Consider the following 23,564-nt stretch of genomic DNA (forward strand, 5'->3'; position numbering starts at 1 on the left):
CTAAAAATCCCTCCACTGCATGTTATTACCAAGTGTATCTCCAGGTTTTATAGTGACAGGACTGTGCTATAATTTCTGAGAAAACCTCGGCATAAAGCTCCATAAACCCAACCACTCCTGTAATGTATCACCTTATCTAGTGCACAATCATTTCCACAACTTTTCATGTTAGTATAATTTGTTCAAAAATGGTAATAAATACATCCTTGAAGTCAAATAAGAATCATTGCACAATCTACTGTAACTTGTTCTTACTAGTGACAGTCAATCACGCTACCAGGATCTCGCATGAAAGAAAATAAGCAAACATTTGGGTGTTCTGTAATTACAAACCTCACTAAAAGCACGCTTCCTTCTTTAATCAACAAATATATGAAAGTGTGCCTGGCAGAGCCTTTGGAGTGTGCCACTCTGCCTCAAACAGCTACTGCACCAGGAAAGCACTGATCCCCAGCGATGGGAGCAAACCTTCTCTTTCTGTACTGACCAAACCAACCACCAAGGCACAAAACCCTCATATCCTTTAAGCAGAGGTCTAACCATGGAGTGAAAAAACATTCCTGATTAAAGGTGAGAAAAGAAGAAGTCTAAGGAAAGCTTAATTTCTTCATCTCCAGGAGGTAAGACTCGCCTGCAGCCAAAATGGAATGAAGCGGATACTGTAAATAGTGTTGATAGTTTACCTCTGACATAACAATTCTAATTAAACCCAACACTTGATAAAAATATTCCTTTTTAACACACAGCACCAAGTCAACACAACCTTCACAAAAAATCATCGTGGATAACATGCCCATTTTAAAGGTAAGAGAAGCAAGCTCTTGCATTCCCTTCCCTGAGGCAGTGGCCAAGCCCGGGCTCTGCCCCACCGAGGTCACCACATCCCTCCTCACTCAATGGCGAGCAAGGTTTCTTCCCCACTCAACAGCAGCACCAGCACTCAAAGCAGCACTGCCAGGATTTCCTCTCCAGCATCATCTTCTCCCAAAACAACGCCATCAGGGGTCTACTGGTACTGGGAAAGTTAAGGTCGGCCTCAGAACATTTTCATTACTTAGATCTTTTGTTCAACACTCTGAAACCCAAACTGAGCAGCTGGAGCCCAGCAACGCTTCCTCTTGCTGCCTGTGAGAACTGACTTTGCAGTGCCGACCGATGTTTTGTTCCTTCCAGTATCAGAAAGGTTCACTATGACAGCTAAAGTTGTTTTTGGATTATAAATTCCTGGTGGGATTCTTTGGGCCAAGCTCTGGGGAGCTGTGCTGAGCAGGGACATGAGGCTTCCCATGAGAAGAGCACTGGGGCTCCTTTGTTGGGGTGCCCAGGGCAGCGTGTGCCACTTGTCCTGCGCTGACGTGGAAACCCCTGTGGCTGCGGGGACAGCGCCGTGTCTCATGTGGTTCATGTTAAAAAACCTCCCAACAGTGATAGACTTCAGCTGCCAGGATCAGGGAGAGCATGTGCATCCAGCATGAACAGCCCCCGCACGCAGCTCTGGGCCGGTTTTTTATCCTTTTTCCTTTCTTTTAAATAACTATTGGGGCTCATAACAAGCACTGTCACTCCAGCACTGCTCCCCTGATTGACTTTGCGACAATGATCTGTGGAGGAGATGGGCACTCAAACAGCCACTCTGCTGCACTCAGGCAAAGAGGACTAGAGAGGCTCGGGCTGGGCTTGCTCTGGGTTTATTTTTTGCTCAATTTTTGCTCAATTTCCAGAATTACTTCTCTGATTTTTTAAAAACGGTATTGCAAAAAGAAAACTAATCACAAACCGTAGTAAAGCAATTCAGAGGCTGAATGAAAGACACACACACACACACACACACACACACACACACACACACACAAAAAAAAAAAAACAAAACCTCCAAACCTCAAAAAACAAAGGAAAATTTGAACCAGATCAGAACGTCTCATCTTTGAGCCATCCTGGAGCGTCCTGATACAGCAGAGCTCTCAGCACAGCGATCTTATGTATCATATATGCTCTAATAAATAGGTTCAATGAGTTGAGTTAAGGGCAGAGTTTAACTATTAACTCCAAATTCCCTCACTCTTATGGCTGTAAGTCAATCCCTTAATGTTACTTTAACACAATTTCTGACAGTTGAATAAAATCTATGGTCAATATTACAACCCCTTCCTTCCTAAAGGAAGGAAAATACATGTGTGATTTGCATCAGAAATGGTGGGAAACGCGGTGGGTGAGTGGGGGTGACAAATGTCCACAGCCCCATTGGCCAGGAATCCGAGCCTTCCATTTGCCTTCAGCAGGCTGGGCCCTCTCACCAACCCCCAAAACAGCAAAACCACCTCCACACACAGGTACAGCTCCCAGCACAGGAGCCGTGAGCAGGCACAGACATTAGAATACAGAGCTGTAAGATATATCTAAAATAATCCCACAAAAATCAGATGACACAAAGAATTCAAATACTTTCCTTTTGTTAAGATACAGTAACTGAGAATACAATGAAATTCTTCATGTTCAGTATCTCCCATTAGATCAATTAATATTCAGAGAAAGGCTTTAACATGAAGTTTAAATAATCATAGAAGGAGAAAAAGAACCACCAATGTTCTAGAAGCTTCTCTAGACCTTTCAATCAATTTTATTTATATGCAAAACCAAGAGAAACTCAGAAAAAACAAAGCTCCTCCTGATGCTAAAGCTCTCAATTTACTGACAGGCAAATGGCTTCATGCTGCCACTTAATCTCATTTCTTGCATAATGCCCTCTAATTAGCATATCAAAGTGAATTAATACTTCTAGGGCATTAGCAATGGGAAAATCTGCTCCAGGCTTCACAATAGCAGTTAAGCAAGAGCCAAGAAATCCTCAAAAACACCACAAACCACTTTGCATTGCAAAACTGTTCAATTTATTTATCCTCTCTCTCTAAACACTTTTACCGCACACTGTTTTACTACTGTTCACCAAACAAAATGATAATTGCCAAAGTTACCAGCATCTGTAATGCCTGTTTAGAATCTTAATTTAGATTGTGTACTTGAAGCTCTCTAGATGCTTCCATTGACCCCATCATACACCACAGGACATACTGAAAAACTGTTGTTCTTTTCAAAAATGCTGTCAGGATAATATTATTAAATAACCTTTTCCACTTACAATAAATGATTAAAAATTAAATAATCTATGACAAAGCCACCTGCTGGACAATGAGGAATGAGAGATTGGCTTTAAATGTTGATGCATGACTGAAGTATAGCAAAAGGGTTTGACCTGTAAACACATGATACAAACCCACCTCCCTTCCAGGTGATGGATTTGTATTACATGGGATATTCAGTGATTCACATTGTTACAGTCCCTGTGACTGTGCAACACGCATTGAGCTGATCATTAACAAAAGAACTGAAACACCTAAAAGAGCATAAAATTAAAGTAAGTGCATAATGATTTTTACTCTATGCTTTTATGCAAAACGTGCTATTTTTATTCAATCCCTGATGCAATAAACACATCTGAGCTGTTACAATCAGAGATCAGAGCTTTTCTCCTTTCAAAAATGTTTTCAGAATCTACATTCAATCACAGGTCACTTTTTAAAATATAAATTGCAATTTATAAACGAGGTCTAAAAACCCCTGAAACTTCATCACCTTAGGGATCCGCACCAGTCTTTAAAAATAGGAAAAGAACACTGAGTAGAAAAAAAAAACAAACCCACCCAAACCTTACCTCCCAACACCAGTACTCCCACCCTAAGCCCAGGAAGGGCCTGGAGCACCAAAGGGAGGCCGGTAACAAAGAGTAGAAGAAAACGCCGGGGGTCAGTGGGGTTTTCTGCATTTCTGCTCGCAATATGAAGGGAAAAAAAAAAAAAGAAGTAGAGGAATAACAAAATAAATTATGCTGGATATTTATCTGGTACTTCGAGCCTTCCTAAAGAATGTGCATTACTGAAAAACACACAGTGCTGAAGGAGCAGGCTGCATTACCTTTCCTATTTAATTCTCTGCTTCCTCCCTCAGTCCCGGCAGCACGATGGAGCAGCTCTAATGTCCAGCTGAGCTGCACAATTCATCTGTTTGGCTGATGAACTACTCCAACTCTATAAAAGCACGAACTGTAAGAGCTGACAGAAACTTTAATAATTTATATTAAATATTGATGTGAATTATTTACTCCATTCACACTTAAAGGCAGGAATTGCCTAGCAGAGAAAAGCAAACGTGACAAAAGGTCAACACGGCGGTGAGAAAAGGCAGGCGGTGTCAGGCATGTGTTATCTGAACCATGCTGATCACCTTGATAAGCGAAGAGCATTAAACATGACTGCTGAGCAAACAAACAAAGCATTCTTCTCGGGGTGTCAATCGCGGCGCTCCGACAGCTCCAGCCGGGCTCGCAGCTCCGCTCGGGGCTCCGCTGCTTTGGGCTCGCATCCATCCCCGCCGCCCAGAGAAATATTCATCGAGCCATCATGGGCACGATGTGCGAGGAATTGAAAAACGGCCGCCAAATCGCAGGGCGCATCCGAACCGGACTGCCACTCCGTAATTATTAATACAGCCTTCATTCAGATTTAAATATTGCGTTGCGTTTGTAACAATTTAGAGTGTCTAATTCTGCTTATATTTGTCTACGGTAGACTGCAAATATCATTATATTAATGCTTCACACAAATCAATGTTTAAATTGAAAAAAGACAGCATAATATCCATATCATACAACTTTTCCATTGAAAGCTGCAGGAACACAGCTTGATAAATGTGTTAAATCCTGCAAAAAAAAAAAAAAAAAAAAGAACTGTTTTGCATTCCCTACATGCCATGATAATAATTTATCTCTGAATGCAAAAATTCCTTAACTTACAACAAGCATCCTAAAATACACCACATGGTAACTGCTATAATTTGGTATTCTCAGATAAGCAAACAAATGTGTCGAATTCAGAAATAAATGGAAGGGCATGAAAGACAGCTATAAAATAAAATAAATAAAATAAATCCCTGCTCCTGGTTAAATTAGTATTGACAAGTAGGGCCAAATTTATCCTCTGCAGAGGGAAAAAAAAAATCTCTGGAACCACTAATCCCAGCACTCAAGGTGAAGATGGATATTTAAATGCAGCAAGGAGCACCAGCAGCGGGAAGTGCTGAAGGTAAGGTGCAGTCCCAGGTTCTATGAGACAAAATACCCGAATTTCTCTAATGCCCATAATCACCAAATCGCCATTTTCTCAACTAGAGAAGCGCCCTGGTAGAAATCCACAAAAGAACCAGGCTGCTGATAATGAATGTGTTGGGAATAGATGACCAAACGACAATCAAGACACTTTATTCAATTTATTTTTTCCTAGTAGGACATTTATGAAGAAAAGCAATGTCATTGCCATAAGGACAGTGCAAACGACCAAACGTTCTGCAGCACGGTATCACTTGTAATACATCTGCTGGCAATTAAAAAAATACATTCAAAAGTACAACCACTGAGTCTGTGACAAACCTTGGTACTGAAGCATGAGATGGGAAGCAAAAGCTGAACAATTTTAGCTGAGCTGGACACACATAAACACCCAGCACTGACTTCTTCAGCTGGTCAGGGAACAACAAAATATGTATTTCACATAAATGGACTGCACATAAATATTTTAAGCAGCTAAAGTGAGTAACAATAAGATCAGAGGTGATATTTAGAAAACAGCCAGAATACACACACACACACACACACACACACACACACATACATGTATGCTATCAGTGCCATTTCATTGTTCCACCTGAACCCTCTCCCGTTCCTGCAGGATTGCGGGTCGCAGTGCATTATCGAGAGTTGTTTGCGCTAAACAACACTTTACAAACGCTGAAAAGTTGGAATTCGTGCCGTGCAAGGGCAGAGCGCTGCCGCTGGCTTTTTACAAGCCCCCGGTGCCGACAGGGGTTAACATTTTCCAAGCGTGCCAGGGCTGCTCGGAGGCTCCGGGCTCTGCAGCACACTGACAAGGAGCGCCCGGGCCGTGCCATCCACAGCGAGATCTGCAGCCCTTTCATCGCAGCGCTACTTACAGCTGGAGCTAGGAAAATAAAGGTAACTTACGCAGCAACGGCGTGGAATTAACCCTGTGGCTAGCACGCGGTTTGTCTGGTTTTCTGAGCTTTTTTTTTTTTTTTTTTTTAATTCATTCTTAAAAAAAAAAAAAATCTATGCAAGGGGAGAACGTTCTTAATGAACATTTTCATCCTCTCTCTTTAGACATAAAAAATAGTTGCAGCAGCCCGAGCAGCCGAGCAGGCCTTTTGCTTCCCCTGCGGACACCTCCTGCCGTCGAGAAGTTCATTAAGTTTTATGATCTTCCCAAGTCAGTCCTGCTTATAAGCCTCACAAAGGCCACAAATCTGGCAAACCATCATGTATGCCATTAGGCTTTACTAGGAAATGAATGCTATTTAGGGGTGGTGGTGACAGTAAATTCGGGGTTGGTTGGCAGCTATCATTGTTGCTGCTGGACTTGGGGAAATAAATAAATAAATAAGTAACTGTAGATGTGTACACGGTTATGCACATGAATTCAGACATTTCTATAAACGTGTGATCCTGTCTCTACAAATTACTTTTAAAGACAAAAACCCAAATTATCTATCAACGCAGTCCAGGACCTAATAATACACTGTTCCATTGGGAAATAATTACAATTCTCTAAGACATTTTAAGGCTACAAGAATTAATATATTTTCGCTTCTTTCTCTATAAGAATAACCAGGACCCCAGCTTGAGCAACATCATGAGGGAAGCTTAATAAAGTCACCAATCTGAAGGTGTTTTAGTCCGTAAAAAAGAGCTATTAAAAAACACCCAAACAACAGTGTAAATTCAGTTTTTGATTCCTCCTGGCAGGACATGAGGAGACGGGCTGTGACACAGGTATGCAACAGATGTGAGTGTGCTGCAAAGGCAACTCCACCGCATGCAGGGACACCTCGGAGAGCAGGCAAAGCTCAGCCCAACGCAGCCACCCCATCCTCACTTGCTCATCTTCCTCTTTTATTGGGGGGGCTTCACAAGAACTCTGGTAAAATTTTTCTTTGAACTAATTAAAGCCAGAACTGGCAGTTTTCTCTACGAACACCGTGCTACCTTGTGGTTGCCTCTCAGAATACACACAGCTAATAATAGCTGTAAAGCACTTAAATGTATTATGCAGCACTTTTGAAAATGTTAAAATGTTAAAAAAGAAATGTCAGGCTAAATTCAGTAACTCAGTGATTTGCTTTGTACATGGTAAATACCTCACAGGGAGAAAAAAAATCTTCAGCTCCTGACCCCGTGTGAGGCTTTCAGAAATGAGATGCATCCATTAACCCTTGCTGGGAAGCGACAGAGTGGCTCCATGTAAACTGAGGATTCCTCCTCGTGCTCTCTCCCAAAGTCCTCACTGACACTACTGAAAACTACCAAAATGTAAATAAATGCTTAATTCAATATAAAAATCACTTAACTATCGCATGGCTCGTTTCTGAACAGACATGACTGCCAGGCTCCAGCCTCCCTCCTCACCTCTCGGAGGAAGACAGTGATAAAGCCATCGCGGCAATTCCCACACCCAGGTAAACTTTGGTTCTGATCAGGAAGAATTAAACACCAGCACATGACCCCACCGGAGGCAGATTTAAGCACCTGACAATTGTGGACCACAAGACAATGCAAAGCCTTGTCTGGAGGAGGAGAGGGGACACCTCTGCTTTAAATGCATCTCAGACCCTTCCTCGTGCTTCCAATTTAGAATTGTTTGAGCCGTTCCCTCCGAGAACAGCTTCCAGAAAACTGGCTACAATTTATTTTCACGTTTTCTTTGCTTTAGCACCCTAAGTAAAGCCTGCACAGACATTTCACCTCAACTGGGAGACCCTGAGTGAAGGTCCCCTTCCAGAAGAGTTTTTGGTGGAGGTGTGGATCCATCTCCATCAATCACTCAGCATTAATCGTGTCCCTCCCGTGCTGCGGGGCTGGCAGGAGCTCGCCTTTGGGCAGCCAGACGCCTTCACTCTTTGTTGCTTCTCAGCGACCTCACAAAAGAGAGGTAACTTGAAAACTTGCTCGACTTCTTGCAACACAAACGCAGGATCCCAACTTACAAGTTACCACTGAAACACCCCGAAAGGTTTCAGAGCACGGAGTCTCTCGCCAGGTTCCCCCTCGCCTGCGAGGCGGCGGCGGCCTCACAAACACCGTGTGCCAGTAATCCCAGCGCTGAAAGGACTCGGGGTTTCTTCGCAGCTCACCTCTGACATGTGCCTCACTACACTTGCCTTTCAAAACACTGAGGCTAAACCCTCTGCAAATAAAGTGACCGCAGGACCTACGCCTGCCTCCTTAATTGAAATGTGCCTCCTGCAAATGTCTGAACACCGAGGGCAGGTTGATTTCTGGCTCCGGAGCAGGGCGGGCAAAGAAGTTTAGGGAAAGGCAGGAAACAAACACAAGCCAAAGGAAAGGGGTTTCGAGCCGACCGAGGTGGAACGTAGGTAGGTGGGAAGGCAGAGGGATCATTCCCCTTATCCCGGGTAATATAATGCAACATAAAGCAGAATCAATCTTAATATTCACAACACAGTCAATACCCTAGTGCTTAGCTGTCAGCAGGAACTGAAGTGGATCCCCGGTAGCAAAGAAACCCTTGGACATAAAGCACCATAATTCACACAGAACCGCTCACTCCGGGCTCCACAGCTCAGATTTGCAATGATTTCACGTTGGGTTGTTTTCGTCCAGTTTTATTTTTTCAGTGTGGAATTAAGCAGAACGTTATTGAGTATCACACAGAGCTAAAAAGCCAGGCAATGGTTTTAGCTATATGTGAATAAATGGCTATTCATTTTTAAATCCAGTCATAATAAATGCTTTTGTTATTGTTAGATGTTCTTACTATTGTTAAATGTTATTATTCTCATTAAATATTATTCCCATTAAACGTCCTTGTTCTCATGAAAAAGCAGAAACATACATTTTGTATGTTCTCGTACAAAGCAGAATACTTTGTAAATTTCCTTCTTGAAACAAACAAACAAACAATTCCATAAATTCAGTGATGTGAAAAAATTGCAAAAAATCTCCTAAAATGCCCACTAGAAAAGCACGGAGTTTATTCCTGTCGCGTTAATGCAGACGGAAAAAAAAAAACCAACCCTGCACTTTTGCGATGATTTTTTGAGAATTTTGGCGTTTAAAAACCCAGCGCCCGGGAGGCGCCGGAGCAGCGCCGGGCACAGGAGCGGGGTCGGGGCGCGCACGGCGGGGCCGCCTCGGGTTCGGTTCGGCGCCCCGGCCCTGACAGAGCTCCCGCTCCGGTGCCGGGGTTAACACGCGCGGTCACACGGCCCCGCGATGTCTTTCACACACCGCCTGCCGGTACCGCGGGCGCTCCGGGGCCGCGGGGGCCGTGAAGGGGGGGACCCCCGCGCCTTTTCACGGCGCTTCCGCCGCCTCTCGAGCCGCCGGGTGCCCCCGGCCCCGCGGGGCTCCCCCGGCCCGGCCCGGCCCCCGCCCCCGGCGGCGTGAGGGGCGCCGGGCCCGGCGCGGCGCGAGGCGGGAGCGCTAAGATGGCTGCGGCGGCGGCGGCGGCGGCGGCGGCGCGGGCGGCCCGTACCTGTTTTCTCCTTGATCTCGCAGAGGACGCTGAACAGGGCGGGTTTCATCCTGTGGCAGTTCAGGGCGTGTTTCCTGCAAGAGAGCACAGGACAAGCGGTTAGCGCCGGGCTCCAGCAACATGGCGCCTTCCCCGGCCCCGCGCTGGGGCCGCTCGCCCCCCGGCCGGAGGTCCCGGGGCCGCGGGCAGCGAGGGCCGGCCGGAACCTCCCTCATCCCGCTCCACTTTCATGCGGAATTATCTTTGTGCAAACACCGCCCGAACGACGGGGGAAAAAACCACCCCCCTTGTCCCCGTCCTGCGATATTAGAACTGATTTATTAAGGAGATTGGGGGGGGGGGGAGGTGTACGGAGTTAACATTGTTTTTGTATTTATTGTGATTTAATACAGCCAGGGTTCGGTTTGGGTTTTATTCACACACACACACCCTCTCCTTGCAGCAATATCTGGTCAGATTTATAATTCATCTGCTGCCACTTCGAGACAGGAAAAGAAAGAAAGAGGCAAAGTTGTACTTTGAGGGATGGCCGGACAGACAGACGGATGGACGGCGGCGCCAAGGCCGGTATCCACCGGACAGTGCCCAGCGGGAACGGGCCGGGATCAGCCACAGCCTCCCGCGCACCACAGTGACGGCAGAACCATCGCATACTTCTACATTTATTATATCTATTTTTTTTTTTTTTTTAAGGAAAGAAATCATTAAATAGCAACTTGGCTCTGCCTTGGCTGCTGGTAATTTCTCTTACGGCCCCAAGAAGTTGCTCTTAATTGTGAGACTCCGGGTCTCTGCAGAGGAGCAGGAAGGAGAGAAACAAAAACCACACACACACACCAAAAATAATTTAAAAAATAATAATATTAATAATAATTTTTTTAAAAGACAAGGTTTAATTAGACGAAACCAACTTTGCTTGTGCCTCATCCAGGCTTTGGTCAGTGATGGTCATGATCTGATGGAGGATGTCGCCGATGTCCTGCTTCCTGCCGTCGCCGTCAGCCCCTTCGTGTCCGTGGGGAGGCGGCAGGGCCATGCCCCCCTGCACCGAGTGCCCGGCCAGGTTCACGCCGGCCAGAGTCTGCAGCATCCTGGACTGATCGTCCATGGCTCCGGGCCGGGCCGCGCTCCGGGCGGTCACGGCAGCGCCTGCCCCGCTCAGTCCCAGTGCCGCGCTCCTGACCGCGCTCTGCACACACACCACGAAAAAAGGAAAAAAAAAAAAAAAAAAAAAGCCAAACAAAACAATAACAACAAAAAAAATGTAGTATTTGTGTTTTGACCGGATCTCAGCTGTTTATTCCACTCTCTTCTCCTTCCCAGGGCAGTAAATCACTCTCTTCTTTAGTTACAATCTTCTTTCATCATCATCATATTGGTGCCTCGGATAAATGAGCTGAGCAGATTTCTGTGAGGTTTTCCTGGTACAATCTTCCTCCAAAGCTTTTGTTTTTTTCCTTTTTTATTTTTATTGTTGCTTTTTATGTCTTTCCCCACTTGTCCAAAAATCTTCTTTGCAAAAAGGCAAAATTAAAAAAAAAAAAAATTAAATACAAAATCAAAAAAACTCGCTTTCAAATCCTTCAGAAGTTGGGAGGGTGCAAACAGCAAAAACCACAACAAACCAGCGAACACCCCCACCCCCAAATTGCAACATAAAAAAGCCAAGAAAACACAATCACAGAGGGAAAAAAAAAAAAATAATCGCCCTCCCCCCCAAATAACAAACGATCCCAAGTCTGTGCACGGGGGTGAGACAGCAGCAATCAAAAGTTTGAACTTGTGCAAAGAAAAGAGCGGAAATAACGGGGAAAGAACTGTAAAAAAATTAATTACACACTCTCTGCAAAGCAATGTGCAAAAATATCGGCCCGCCGGAATTTATGAGCCCCGCGCCCGGTGCCCGCGCGTGTTTTATGTTGTTTGATGGCCGCTCCGGTGAGGGATTGACAGGCTGCCAACGCCACTCACTCACCGCAGACGTGTCACCCTGTGAAGGAGCCGAGCGGCGCGCGAGAGGGAGCGGAGCGCCGGCCCCGCCCCGCCCGCCGGCCCCGCCCCGGCCCGCCCCGGCCCCGCCCCGCCGGGCGGTCCCGCCGCCCCGCCCCGCCCCGCCCCGGCCCGCGCGCGCGGCCCTCCCGCCGGGCCCAGCGGCGCCCGCGCTCACGGGGCGGGCGGGAGGCGGCGGCCCCGTGAGGGAGCGACGGGAGCGGCGGCCAATCGCTGCGCGGGGGGGACGGGGGCTGGATGGAGCGCTAGCCAATCAGCGCTCGCAAGGAGGTGCCGTGCCCGCCCGCCCCACCTCGGGCCCCGCCCCCAGCCCAGGAACTTGTGATTGGGCCGTTCGAACGGTCGCGTGGGCGGGGCGAGCGGGCCGGGCCCCGCCCCCGTTGCCGTGGTGACGGCGGGCCGGGGCCGCGCGGTCCCGCCGGGCCGGGTCCGGAACTCCCGGGGCCCGGGGGACGCCGGGTCTGCCCCGGGGCCGGCAGCTGCGGCCGTGCCATGGAGCCCCGGTGCCTCCCGAAATCCCGGGAGCAGGCAGGCCGGCACCTGCGACCGTGCCATGGAGCCCCGGTGCAGGATGGAGGGTCCCGGTCTGTCGCGGCCCGTGTTCTGACCGTGTCCCCGCGGAGAAGCCGCGGGACAGAACAGGAGCCTTTGGTACAGCCCACGGCTCAGGCAGTGCGTTACCGGGGCTAATTGCAAATTCTCTCTTTGTAAATCTGCAGAGAACCGCGGAAATGGGAAGAGAAGAATGCACAGGCACCAAGGGTAATCACGACTTCATTCTCTTAAGAGGTTACCTGAAGATCGTGGCCACCCCTCAGTCCCAGCTTGTCCTAACGTGGGACACTTCCCCCATTCACTCCCACCTTCCTTCAATTCTGGTCCATTTTTCTCACACTTTGGGTGGTGTCCAACATGACAGCCCCCATAGAGATCTCTTAGGGAAACCACCTGTAGGTGCAATGAAGAGTCACAGTGGCAGTTAAAATCATCCTTAATTTGCTGTATGTGCTCTGTCTGCGATGGACAGTCTCCACGGAGTCATGCCCAAACTCAACCCTCCTCCTCGTCTAACCTTCCTGCCAGTCTGGCTAATGCCTCAGGCTTGGCATGGGTCAGGCAGAGCTCCCAGCTCCCCCGTGACCCAGGTGGCATTGCCATCCCACACCTTCACTTGGGCCCTAGATGTCACTGGAACCCTTTAACCAACTGGCCGGGCTCACGTGTGGCTGGTGCAGATGGAGATGGTCTCATCTATGGTCTCATTGTCGCCCCATGCAATTAATGAATTCATTCATGTTTCAATTACTTTACATCTTAATTATTCCACCATTGTCTGTCTTGAGTCAATGAGTTTTCAGGGTCATCCAGTTTTACTACGAATACCTTACTTTGCTACCCAAAAGGCATTTTAAAATCGGTGTTATTGTGAATATTTCACAGATGCACGTGCATTTGCCTGCTGAGGGTGAAGTGTCACGGATGGAACGGGCAGTGCCAAACAGGACAGTGCTCCCTGGCCCCTGCAGGGACCTGCTCGGCCTCACATCCGTGGAAAGCTGTTCTGGGTGACTTTTTGTACTGTTTGAGGAGGCTGAGTCCAGTCACTCCAGAGCTCTAGGCTCTGCCAGCCGCAGCCAGGCATTCCCTGTGACTTTTCCTGTGCTGGGGCAGCTCTGTCTCCTGTCCTTACTCCTGCACTGCTGCAGTCACTGCTACCTGCTCCTCACAGCCCTTGGTGGCACTTGTGCCATGCTGTCCACTGTCCTTCCCAAAGGCAGCTGTTTTCTGACGTGTGCAACTGCTGACACTGCCAGGTTAGCCTTTCCCCAGGGATAAATAAATCTCCTTAATTCCACAGGAAACTGTGGAGGCTGCACCAGCAAGTCTGGAAAGGTGACAGGGACACATGGCCAGCAGGCCAGGAACAGGAACCCTGGGAACACGTGCAGGAGGTGTGAGGTGCGGGCTGGGGGTGCCCAGCAGCCCAGGCAGCCGTGTAGGGACAGCACCGGAGCACCCATGGGTGCTGCTGACAGCTTCGGGCACGGGCAGCAGTGACAGGGTTTAATGTTTATCCCCTTTGCGTTTGTACACCCAGCGCTACCTGCCCGCTTTGACTCAAAGCTACCTAATAAATACAAACGTCACATTGGTTTTAGCAAGAAATTGGAAATAAAACCGGTGCGACCCCCATGACAAAAGCCTCCTGTGTGTTGCCGTGCGGTACCGGCGAGCGCCGCTCCGCCGCGGGTACCATCTACTACCGGTGTCCCGGTACCATCGCGGGCTGGGTGCCGGTGCCCACCGGAGCCCGTGACTCGCTGCCGGTGCCGCCAGGCCGGGTCCGGCCCGGGCCGCTCGGCGCTGCCGGCACCGCCGCCCCGCCCGTTCCGCGCCGTCATTTCCGCGGCCGCGGCGCTTCCGGGTCGCGCGCGGCCCCGCGCCCGTTCCGCCGGACCCGGACCCGGAAGCGGCTGCGCGGCCCCGCGGCGGCGGCGGCGCCGGTAAGAGCGGGGCGGGGTGGCGAGGTCGGGGCTGCCCGCGCCGGCAGCGCCCCGCCGGGTACCGCGGGTGCTGTGGCCGGCGGCAGCGGCTGTCAGCCTGCCCGGGACGCGGCTCGGGGGCACCGGGGCTTCCCCCGGGCGCAGGCGGAGCCGCCGCCGCGGGGTCCGGGCGCGTGTCCCGGCGGCGGGGCGGGAGCAGCGCGGGGCGAACGGAGCGGGACGGGCGAGCGTCCGGCAGCGATGGGTGCCGGGGGACAGGTGAGTGCGGCTGGAGCGCCTGAGACGGGCACGGCTCCGGCAGGAATTCCCGGGGGGAGCGGGGGGCACACGGGTGCCACGGGGTCCGTGGCCCGGTGCCAGTCACTCCATCCGAATGCCCCGGGTCCCTGTCACACGGCCCCTGTCCCCGTCTCCTGGCTGCTCCTGCCTGCCCGGCTGCTCCAGGTGGGCGCTTTGGGCACGGTCACACCCAAATGCCTTCCTGGATGGGACTCGCGTTTCTGCACCTGCTTGCCAGTGCCGTCAGAGCTGAGAACACCGCAGGAACAGAGGGGGAACGGGAAAGGTGTCCAGGACACGCAGCAATGAGCTGAAGTCTGGTAATTGACGAGTTCGTTTGGTAATTGACGAGTGTAAGTTTGATAATTGACCAGTGGATGGCTGGTAATTGGCGAGTTTAAGTTTGATAATTGACGAGTTTAAGTTTGGTAATTGACGAGTTTAAGTTTGGTAATTGACTAAGCAGAGATGCCAGAACCAAGCCTGGATATCCTGAGTGTGTTCTACATGATTTTAGGCATCCAGGGGGATTATCAGGTAGATGCAAGACTGGGATTTAGACTCTCTCAGTTACTTTTCCAAATTCAGAACAACTCCATTCACGGACACTTTTTTGGGTTAGATTAAAAATAAATTGAGATCAGCATGTACGTATAGACTTGTACAGAAATAACTGAAGCAGGGAGAACCAATTTAGTACATTTCTCTGTCAGTCATGTTTTCAGGTCTTTGTTGTAACACCCTTTGCTCGTCTGTTAAATTTTCACCCAGTTGCAACAAGTAACAAATTTAAAATAACAACAAATATTAAAATTACAAGTAACGGCTACATTCTTGTTGTGCATTTCCTTTGGATCAGTGAAGGCCTGGGCAGGTGAAGCAGCCTGGCTCAGGGATCTGTGTTATGCGTTCTGTGGCACGAAATTTTCCCAACCACTCAAAGTTGTGAGCATGAAAAGCACACAGCTGTATGGAAATGTCAGTTATGGCAACAAATGGCACACACAATGAACAGCATACTGGTCACATCCCCATGCAGGAGCCGCCCATCTCCCTTATAGCCACTCTTTTTGGAGATCACACAATCACTGAGGTTGGAAAAAAACTCTGAGATCATGGAGTCCATCCTCTGACTCAGCAGCACCTTGTCATGCAGACCAGAGCACTGAGTGCTGTGTCCAGTCATTCCTTGAACACCTCAGGGTTGGTGATTCCACCACCTCCCTGGGCAGCCCTTCCCAACCCTGACTGCCCTTTCCATGAAGAAATCCCTTCTGGTGTCCAAGGGCAAATGACACTGGCTGAGGAATGAGGGGTAGAGCTCAGGCTCTCTTCATTTCTTCCCGTTGGTGCTGGAAGGGGCTGGTGGAGCTGTGGGAGCAGAGCCCTGGTGGCACCCAAAGGGCTCCTGTGGGGTGTTGGTGACACTGCCCCACACCTGGGACCTGCCGTGCAGGAAGGGGCTGCTCAGGTGCTGCAGTTCTGCTGGGCTCTTCTGTTAGTGCCTCTGACACAGACTCCAGGCTGTTTTAATATTAACTCTGTGTGTGTGTGTGAGCTGAGGAGCTCCATCAGACTGTGATGCCTTGTTGTTCACTGTCTGTCAGCTCAGTTTCCTATTCCAGACAGCACAAGGGCAATCCCTCCCTTGTTTGCTTATTGCTTGAGAAGTGTTGTATCTAAGTGCATTATTCTGAAAGCAAAACAAAGCTCTGTGAATATGTTTTGTGTGCTCTTGAAAGAGACAGACCCAAAATTAAAAGCTAAAGGAACAGGGGATTCATCTTTTACTGAAGAAATGTGAATCTGTCCAGTTCCATTTGATATAAAGTCCCAAAGGAGCTGAAGGTCTCAGGCGTTTTTAAGTAGGTCTGATCATCATGAGTGTTTCTTAAGTCAGAAGCAGCTTACACATGCTGCTATATTTAAAAAAATAAGATTATGATCATGTTTTTAATTCAATACAAATATTTACATGCACTCAAAAGTGGAATGACAACAACCCAAAGAAACCAACAAAGACCAAAGTGTTTGTTTTGACAGGTGCTGCTGTTTAAGGCACAGCAGTGTCACAGCACCCTTGGAGGTGCTGCTGCAGAGCTGTGCAGTGCCTGTGCTGGACCTGCATCGTGTCCTGGGCTCTGTCCTGGGGCCGGGCAAGGCAGCTTCTGTGAGCCTGGGGACCTTGGTGTATGTAAAACACACAGAGTAGCATCTCTCCATAGCAAACAGGCAAAAAGGTAAAATGGTGAAGCTTTCTGGTTTGTTCTGTTTTTTAAGATTGAAACTTGTATAGATGTTTATAAAATGTATTTGGATTTTTAGGCTCTTGAATATTACACTGAGAACTGTGAAAATAGAAGCTCTAGTCTAATATTCGAGCAATCCTGGGCTGTACTTTCATTCTGCACTCTACAACAAGATATTTTATTTATCACAGAATCCCAGAGTGGTTTGAGTTGGAAGGGAGCTCAAAGCCCGCCCAGTGCCACCCCTGCCACTGTCCCAGGCTGCTCCAATGTCCAGCCTGGCCTTGGGCACTGCCAGGGATCCAGGGGCAGCCACAGCTGCTCTGGGCACCCTGTGCCAGCCCTGCCCACCCTGCCAGGGAACAATTCCTGCCCGAGATCCCATCTAGCCCTGCCCTGGGGCAGTGGGAGCCATTCCCTGTGTCCTGGCACTCCAGACTCTGTATCTGGTGTGTCTCCCTCTTTCCTGCAGACTCCCTTCAGATGCTGGAGGGCTGCAGTCAGGTCCCTCCTGGGCCTTCTCCAGGCTGAGCAATCCCAGTTCTCTGAGCTCCATCCCTCTTCCAGACCCGTGCCAACAGGTTGATGGCCTTTAGGAATGTTCAAGCTCAGCGAATTGTCTTTAAAGCATTTTAGGCGTATGAGTGACGAAAATTGTTCCATGGTAAAGCAGCTTTTTTGGAAGTGTTCCTTCCCAGTTTTCTGTGCAAAAGTCCCATCAGCTTCACCTTCTCCTGGACAGGGACTGCTGCTCCCCTGGACAAGAGTGTTCAGCAGGAATAAAAATAAAATGAATGTTAGAATGTGTTATTTACGAGGCCTTCTGCTTTTGTGTTGTTATTTTAAAGGCAGCAGCAGTTAAGCCTCAATAAATGAACTCAAATGCTGAGATATTTTTTTCTGGATAGCGATTCTCCCGCACGCGTGCCCTGAAATTGGGTCACAGGGGTTCGGGGGTTGTGGGTCATCCCAGTGTGACACTGCAGCTGTGCTGTGTGTCAGGGAATGCCTGCAGACAGCATGAAAAACCAAGCCTAATCAGAGACATTAAAAATTAAGCCAAGTGTTTGCACATATTTAGAGGAGGCAGAGCCCAGGCAAGACGCGGCGCCTCGGCCGCGGCGCTCAGCACAATATCTGAATGAAAAATGACAACACTTTGTCATCTGTTCAAATTGATATTGCACTCTCGGCAGTGACAGCTGAAAAGGCCCACAGGTGCCATATAAAGAGGTGACCATGTTGTCATATTTCATTTAGGCATCCCTCTGCAAAGCCATAATTACCTAATTAGGTTGTTAATTAGGAGATTAGCATTTCGCTATATTGATAGAATGCTCTTTGCAGGCAAGAGTCTAGATACAGATTTGTCTGCCCTAATTTATAATCTCTGCATTTTTTATACTTATTTATTTGCTTAAAATCTTGATGCAAGATTTCTCAGGTTAGCAGAGAATCAACTTGTCTGCAATTAAACAAAGATTTGACAAGATCAGGAAGGAGAAGAGTGAACACTTCCCATACATACCCCAATATTCCCCCCCTCCCCCAAAGCTCAGTAATTAAAATATTGGAATTGGTGTAATTTGCATCCTGATTAGTATGACAACAAAAGTATAGCCAAATTCCAAGCAGTTCAGAAATACAGAGCTAATGCCAGATTGATTTACAGGTCTGGAAATGAACAAATAATTTGTTGGAAGTTGTGTGTAATGTAGTGTTTGCTCATCATAACTTCCCAATTCCAGTCTCTCTTGTGAGAGAGCCTCTTTATATGACTGTAAATGATTATTTCCTTTTTAATGATAGGACCAGAGTGTGAGTGACAGCTTCTGCAGATAAGTATTCACTCTTAAATGCACTTGAGCTTTTGCTGAAACATAAACTTGAATGTTCATATATTTCAGTTCACTTTCCTTTATCCTGCCTGCCCAGGACCTGTCTGTGTTTGAGGGGGTTGATTATTTGTGCTGCTGCAAATGCAGATAACCAGAACCATTCCTTGTGCAATTGCAGACAGAAGTTGACTGGGAAATTATTTCATATAACCTGAATCATAAATTTTGAAGTATGTTCGTGCCGTCCTGTTCCTGCTTATATGATGCTGGGGGAAAAATCAATTTTTAATTCTAATCTGCCTATCTTTTTCATTAGTTTTTAAAGATCACTTTAAAGAGCTCCAGTCAAGGAGGTGTTTGAGCACAGGGACTATGGAAGCCCTTGAATGATAACATGACCTGCAATGGTATATAATTTTTCCAGCTCGCTATTTTTTGGGTTTGTTAGTAACTGTCTTGGATCCAAATTGTACCTTCCACAAGTTGTGTTTTTGGAATATTTTTGTTTACTTTGAACAGGACTTTAATTGTTTATTACTTCCCTAAGGAAGATAGTCCGTTTAAACATATTAAAACAAAAAACAAAACCCAAAAACAAGCTACAGTTTTGCAGAACACGAGGAGGGAAGGTTTTTTTCCCCCTGCTTCTCACTTCTTACTTTTATAATTTAGAGAGGAAGATTGCAGGAACTGGCTTGAGAGTTTTATGTAGAATTTGGAACTGCTTTTAGCCATTTGAACTGGAGGACTTTTAAAATCATTCCGTTAAAATTTGTAGAACTTCACAGTTTTACCTCCTTCGTGCAGCAGAACATTTTAGTTGCTGACAGCTTTCTCTGATTTTATTGCTTCTTGTAGCTTATTTAGAGGTCTGTGTATTTCAAAGCATAGAAGGCAAAAATATCAACCCTCCATGTGAGGAAAATACTTCCAGTAAGATGCCACGGGAAGGTGGCAGTGGTTTGTCAGTTCAGGGACACGTCCTGCAGTGGAGATGTGGCTCTGGTGGCACCACGGGGCTCTGCTGGAGCTGGCAGGGGCTGACCTGCAGCCTGTGAACTTTTGGGGACAGGACAGGGTGTGAAAGCGCCTGTTGGCTCTGGTGTCACTTCACCGAGTGAAATCCATGGTTGTGCTGGAAAATGTGTCAGGGTGTGCGGGAGGGGCAGTGGGTGGCAGAGAAGGGTGGGGCAGGGCTGCCCCAGCTCTGGGGCAGTGACAGGGACGAGCCACCTTGTGCTGGGCAGTGAGAGCGAGGCACTCTGTCAAATTCCACTGCGCGCGTTTGAAAAAAAAAAAAAAAAAAAAAAAAAACCAACCCAGAAAATCCATTCCAGAATAGCTGTGTGTTCCCCAGAGTAAGGAAAGCTGCGCTCAGCATTTTTCATGCTCAAGGTCAAACGTTTCCCCTGCACACAGCAGCGAGCCCGGGCTGACACATGGCTCAGCCCCACCAGCCTGTGGGTCCAGCACGGAGCAGGGTTCCAGCTGTGCCTGCTGCTGCCTGTGCTGACACGGGCTGGGATGGATGGGATGGATGGCAGGCGTGAGCTTTAGCTTGTCCTTTCCCCTCATCTCACACTTCTCTGATACCTCGTTGTCACCTCGTGTAGGTGAGCATGCAGGTATGATACTCTGGGTGGGGCGATTGGTGGGCGGCAGGAAAGCGAGACAATCTTTATTTAAATAATTGCAGTACATCAAGCGAGCGGGAGGGTCACAAGAACAGTTAACATGTTGTGATGATGAAGCTGCCTCCCGAAATTCAGCTGTGTGTTTAAGGTAGAGCCTGCATAGCTGCAGATCCTTTTCCAAGACCTTTGTGTCACCTCCCGGGAGTGGAGTCGTTTGTTAGCCTGCTCTGCATTGCTCATTGTGTGCCGGGTTATGAATGAGCCTGATCTGCATAAAGCCCAGCTCCTCTCGCTGGGAGAGTCTAGCGATGCCATAAATATAGCTGTGGGGTACTGGAAGAGGAATACAGCTGATAAAAATAGTAGACTGAGATGCAGCTGTCTGATTCTGCCACGAAGTTCCTGTGAATCCTGGCGAGGCGTTCAGCCTCTTGCTGGAGCAGTTTGGCACCTTTGGGGATGTTCTGTGACTGCACCAGGCTGATGGGGGCTGTGCCCTCTGGGGCCAGGAAGGGCAGAAGGAGAATTCATTCCCAGTGTGCAGAAAGTTGGATAGGTGAATAATAAAGATCAGGAAGGAAGTGAAGATCTCTGCCCCCCTGTGTGATGAATCACGGGTGTTTGCCAATCAGAACATCACTGAAACCCCAGCCTGTGCATCCTGTTGTACAGAAATACCAAACTCTCAAATTTTGGAGATTTCACATTGCTCTCTTCAGTTGTAGTGTTTGCACAGAGCATGTTTGGCAGCTGCCTGCAAAGTGGTTTATTCAATAGTAGAATATTATTTGTATAGCACAAGTCTTAGAAGAACATTTATTTTTTGTTTATGATTAAAGAATGGGTAAGATGCTGATGCTTAGCAGGTCCCTGAATTCCATTAAATTCCTGTTCTCTGTGAGGATGTGGTGATGGTGTGTGGGTGTACGAGTGCAGAAGGGGTGTGCTGGCAGATCTCAGCAGATCTAGAAATTTATTTTGGGTCTGTGATTTTGCTGGAACCTTCAAGGTGTTCGTGTAAAGGTTTGCAAAACTGAACTTTGCTTCTCTGAGTTCTCTCTCGCTGGAAGTCACTGTTCTTCAGAGCAGGTCTGTGCCTTTATCAACAGGAGGAACTGGTTAAAATTCTAAATATGGCATCAAAACCTGAACTGAATTTCGGGGTCTGAACATCTGAACTATTTTTTTTTAACTGTTCAGAGGGCTTCCAGTTAGCATTAATCTGTTGATAAATTAGCTTTAATGTATCTTTATGAAAATTCTGAAGAGGAGGACATAAAAATATGTTTGTGTTAAACTTGTAGAATTTCCAGCACTTTCTCAGCGTTCAGGTTTATGGGAAAAGCAGTTGCTCATGTGAGTTGGGAAGAAGCTTGGCTGATTTAGCACACACATTTAATGGCAGGAAGTCGGGGTGCAGAGTATAAAGGTAAAACTCTCGCATCTGCTGTTACATGTTGTTAACTCCCTCAGCAGACATTAAATCATTTCAAGTACAATAATAGTGTGGGAGGTAAATTAACTAACCATTAACAATCTTATAAATACACAATTAACATGCCAACATTTATATGACACATTGATGGGGCAGCAGTAATTTTTGATTGGGAGTTTGCAGACCTTTCCGACGCCTGAGGCTGTTTTTTATTTAAACAAGTTTTTGCCAACTGCAGGTGCATGTGGCCTTTCCTAATCAGTGAGTAGAAATAATTCAGTTTGAAGCACGTGTTTTTTGTGATGTCCATAAGCTGTGCTTGGTTGTGCCTGTGTTTTTTGGGGCACCCTGGTGCAGGGTGGGAGCCCTGGACACAAGGATGGATGGGTGGGACATTTTCCTTGTGGCCTCTCCCTTGGAGGACAGGGAGAATTCCCTCAGGAGCAGCTCTGCCTGCTTTGATGGGAAGAGGCAGAAAATTAAAACAGAGTGTGGAGTTGTGGTGCTGCCCAGGCTGGCAGGAGGTCCCATCCAAGTCCCACCTCCAGGCTGTGTCCAGTTGGGCTTTGAGGATCCTGCTGGAGTGAATTTCACTAACAGCATAATTTATTACAATGTATGGTACCAGCAGAGTATTAATAACCAGCAGCATGTCAGGCTTGTTTCTCTACCATTCATTTATTGAATTTGTTTTTGCTTCTGGGTCTGTTGCTTAGTGTAATAATTCTGAATTTGTCTATATTTTTTAAAGCAGAAAGGGGACAGTCTCTGAAAAAACCCTACAATATTCGCAGTCAAGGGAGAAAAAAAAGTTTAAAATTCTGAAGGCTGTAAGTCTCTGTTAATTGAGGATTATCATCAGTGGATGTTCATGTTTGCTGGGAGGAAGGACACTGGTAGGGATGGAGCATTTGCAATCTACAAAAAACCTTCAAAATTTTGCTTTTGTCGTGGTTAGATGAGTGTCCAAATGAGGGTTTATTTTTGCTTCCAGCTGTTTAAAGCAGAAGCTGCTCCGTGGGCCCCTCTGTGTTGATTTCACCTTTCCCTCCCTACACCTTTCCTCTTGGGAAAAAAAGGGGACACAGCAAAATGCATTCACTGGTCCTGGAACAAGCCAGGCTGCTCCTTTCCTTCCCTCCCCTCTGTTAAAACATCCCAGGAGAAGGCCAGCTGCCTTTAGCAGATTCTCATGGGACGTGGCTTTGTGTGGTTTAAAAAGCAGTTTTGCAAGCAGCAAGGGCAGGGGATTGCTGGTGTTTCTGAGTTCAAAATCCCAAACACACACACGCAGCTCTGTAAAGTGTTTTTCTCTGATTAGAAAAGCAGTGGGGATTTCAGACTCCTGGAATTTAGATCCAGTCTTGCCCTGTGTGTGAGCTCGGACCAGATCCCCTCAGGTGGAGGTGTCCCCTTGGCTCCTGCTGCTGCTCACTGCATGAACAGCAGTAATTATTATTTTTCTTTTTGGGTGATTTTCAGCAGGTCATTTTTTGATACAGCTCACCCCACAGCTCCAGTGGCAGCTTTGGGAGGTGGTGGAATTCCTGGAGCAGGGCCAGGCGGGGCACGGAGCTGCCCCTTTCAGAGTCAGCCCGGGTTTGAATTAGATTGACATAACTACAAACCCACAGCTACAGAAAAATCAGATAACAATGTGAGCATGGTCTGGGTTTTGTGGTTTGGGGGATTTTTTTCCCTTTTCCTTTTTGCCCTCTACTTTGTTTCAAAAGGCCACTTGAGTGCTCTGAATGAAATATCTTAGGTAAGTGGCAATTACTGTTTTTAAAGTGCTTTAGAGCTCAGGCGTGTGCTGTTTGGTCACAGAGCTTTCTGTGTTACAGCAGTTGCCCTGTGTGAAGCACCATGCAGCAGCAGATGTTCAATATTCTGTCCTGAGACGCTAATCTCTTCATGTTTAAGTTGTTCCTGGAAATACAAAACCTGAAGAGGGTCTGTAATAAGTCAAAAAGTTGCTGTGTAGATGCAGAAGCGAAA

At 47.6% G+C, this 23,564-nt stretch overlaps 2 protein-coding genes and 3 long non-coding RNA genes across 12 annotated transcripts in view; 3 read left to right on the forward strand and 2 right to left on the reverse strand.

The window, feature by feature from the left end:
- Window positions 1-11,670, reverse strand: part of PBX3 (PBX homeobox 3) — a 99,564-nt gene extending 87,894 nt beyond the window's left edge. For 3 of the 5 annotated variants that reach the window (XM_014880023.2, XM_088177591.1, XM_088177592.1), the window contains exons 1-3: window positions 11,593-11,670; window positions 10,529-11,126; window positions 9,618-9,691 (exon numbers count right to left, since the gene is read on the reverse strand). In XM_014880023.2, the coding sequence (XP_014735509.1) occupies window positions 9,618-9,691; window positions 10,529-10,725 (271 nt within the window). In that variant the 5' untranslated portion in view covers window positions 10,726-11,126; window positions 11,593-11,670. Of the gene's footprint in view, window positions 1-9,617; window positions 9,692-10,528 lie in introns of all 5 variants that reach the window. The other 2 variants (XM_088177590.1, XR_015808085.1) reach the window with 2 other exon arrangements.
- Window positions 2,866-5,805, reverse strand: LOC148221397 (uncharacterized). The gene is made up of 2 exons (XR_015808088.1): window positions 5,721-5,805; window positions 2,866-4,753 (listed from the first exon to the last, which is right to left on the reverse strand). It is a non-coding gene; the product is annotated as an uncharacterized LOC148221397 (long non-coding RNA).
- LOC148221398 (uncharacterized) lies at window positions 5,938-8,942 on the forward strand. The gene is made up of 2 exons (XR_015808086.1): window positions 5,938-6,061; window positions 6,227-8,942. It is a non-coding gene; the product is annotated as an uncharacterized LOC148221398 (long non-coding RNA).
- On the forward strand, window positions 9,588-11,321 carry LOC148221399 (uncharacterized). Its single transcript, XR_015808087.1, has 2 exons — window positions 9,588-9,715; window positions 10,060-11,321. It is a non-coding gene; the product is annotated as an uncharacterized LOC148221399 (long non-coding RNA).
- A 2,357-nt stretch (window positions 11,671-14,027) lies between the features above and the next one.
- Window positions 14,028-23,564, forward strand: part of MAPKAP1 (MAPK associated protein 1) — an 81,015-nt gene continuing 71,478 nt past the window's right edge. For 2 of the 4 annotated variants that reach the window (XM_014880021.2, XM_088177595.1), the window contains exon 1: window positions 14,028-14,131. The gene's annotated coding sequence lies outside the window, so the exon portion shown is untranslated. Of the gene's footprint in view, window positions 14,132-14,235; window positions 14,390-23,564 lie in introns of those variants that run through there. The other 2 variants (XM_088177596.1, XM_014880020.2) reach the window with 2 other exon arrangements.

The sequence above is a fragment of the Sturnus vulgaris genome, chromosome 22, assembly GCF_052056855.1.
Source record: "Sturnus vulgaris isolate bStuVul1 chromosome 22, bStuVul1.hap1, whole genome shotgun sequence".
Lineage (NCBI taxonomy): Eukaryota > Metazoa > Chordata > Aves > Passeriformes > Sturnidae > Sturnus > Sturnus vulgaris.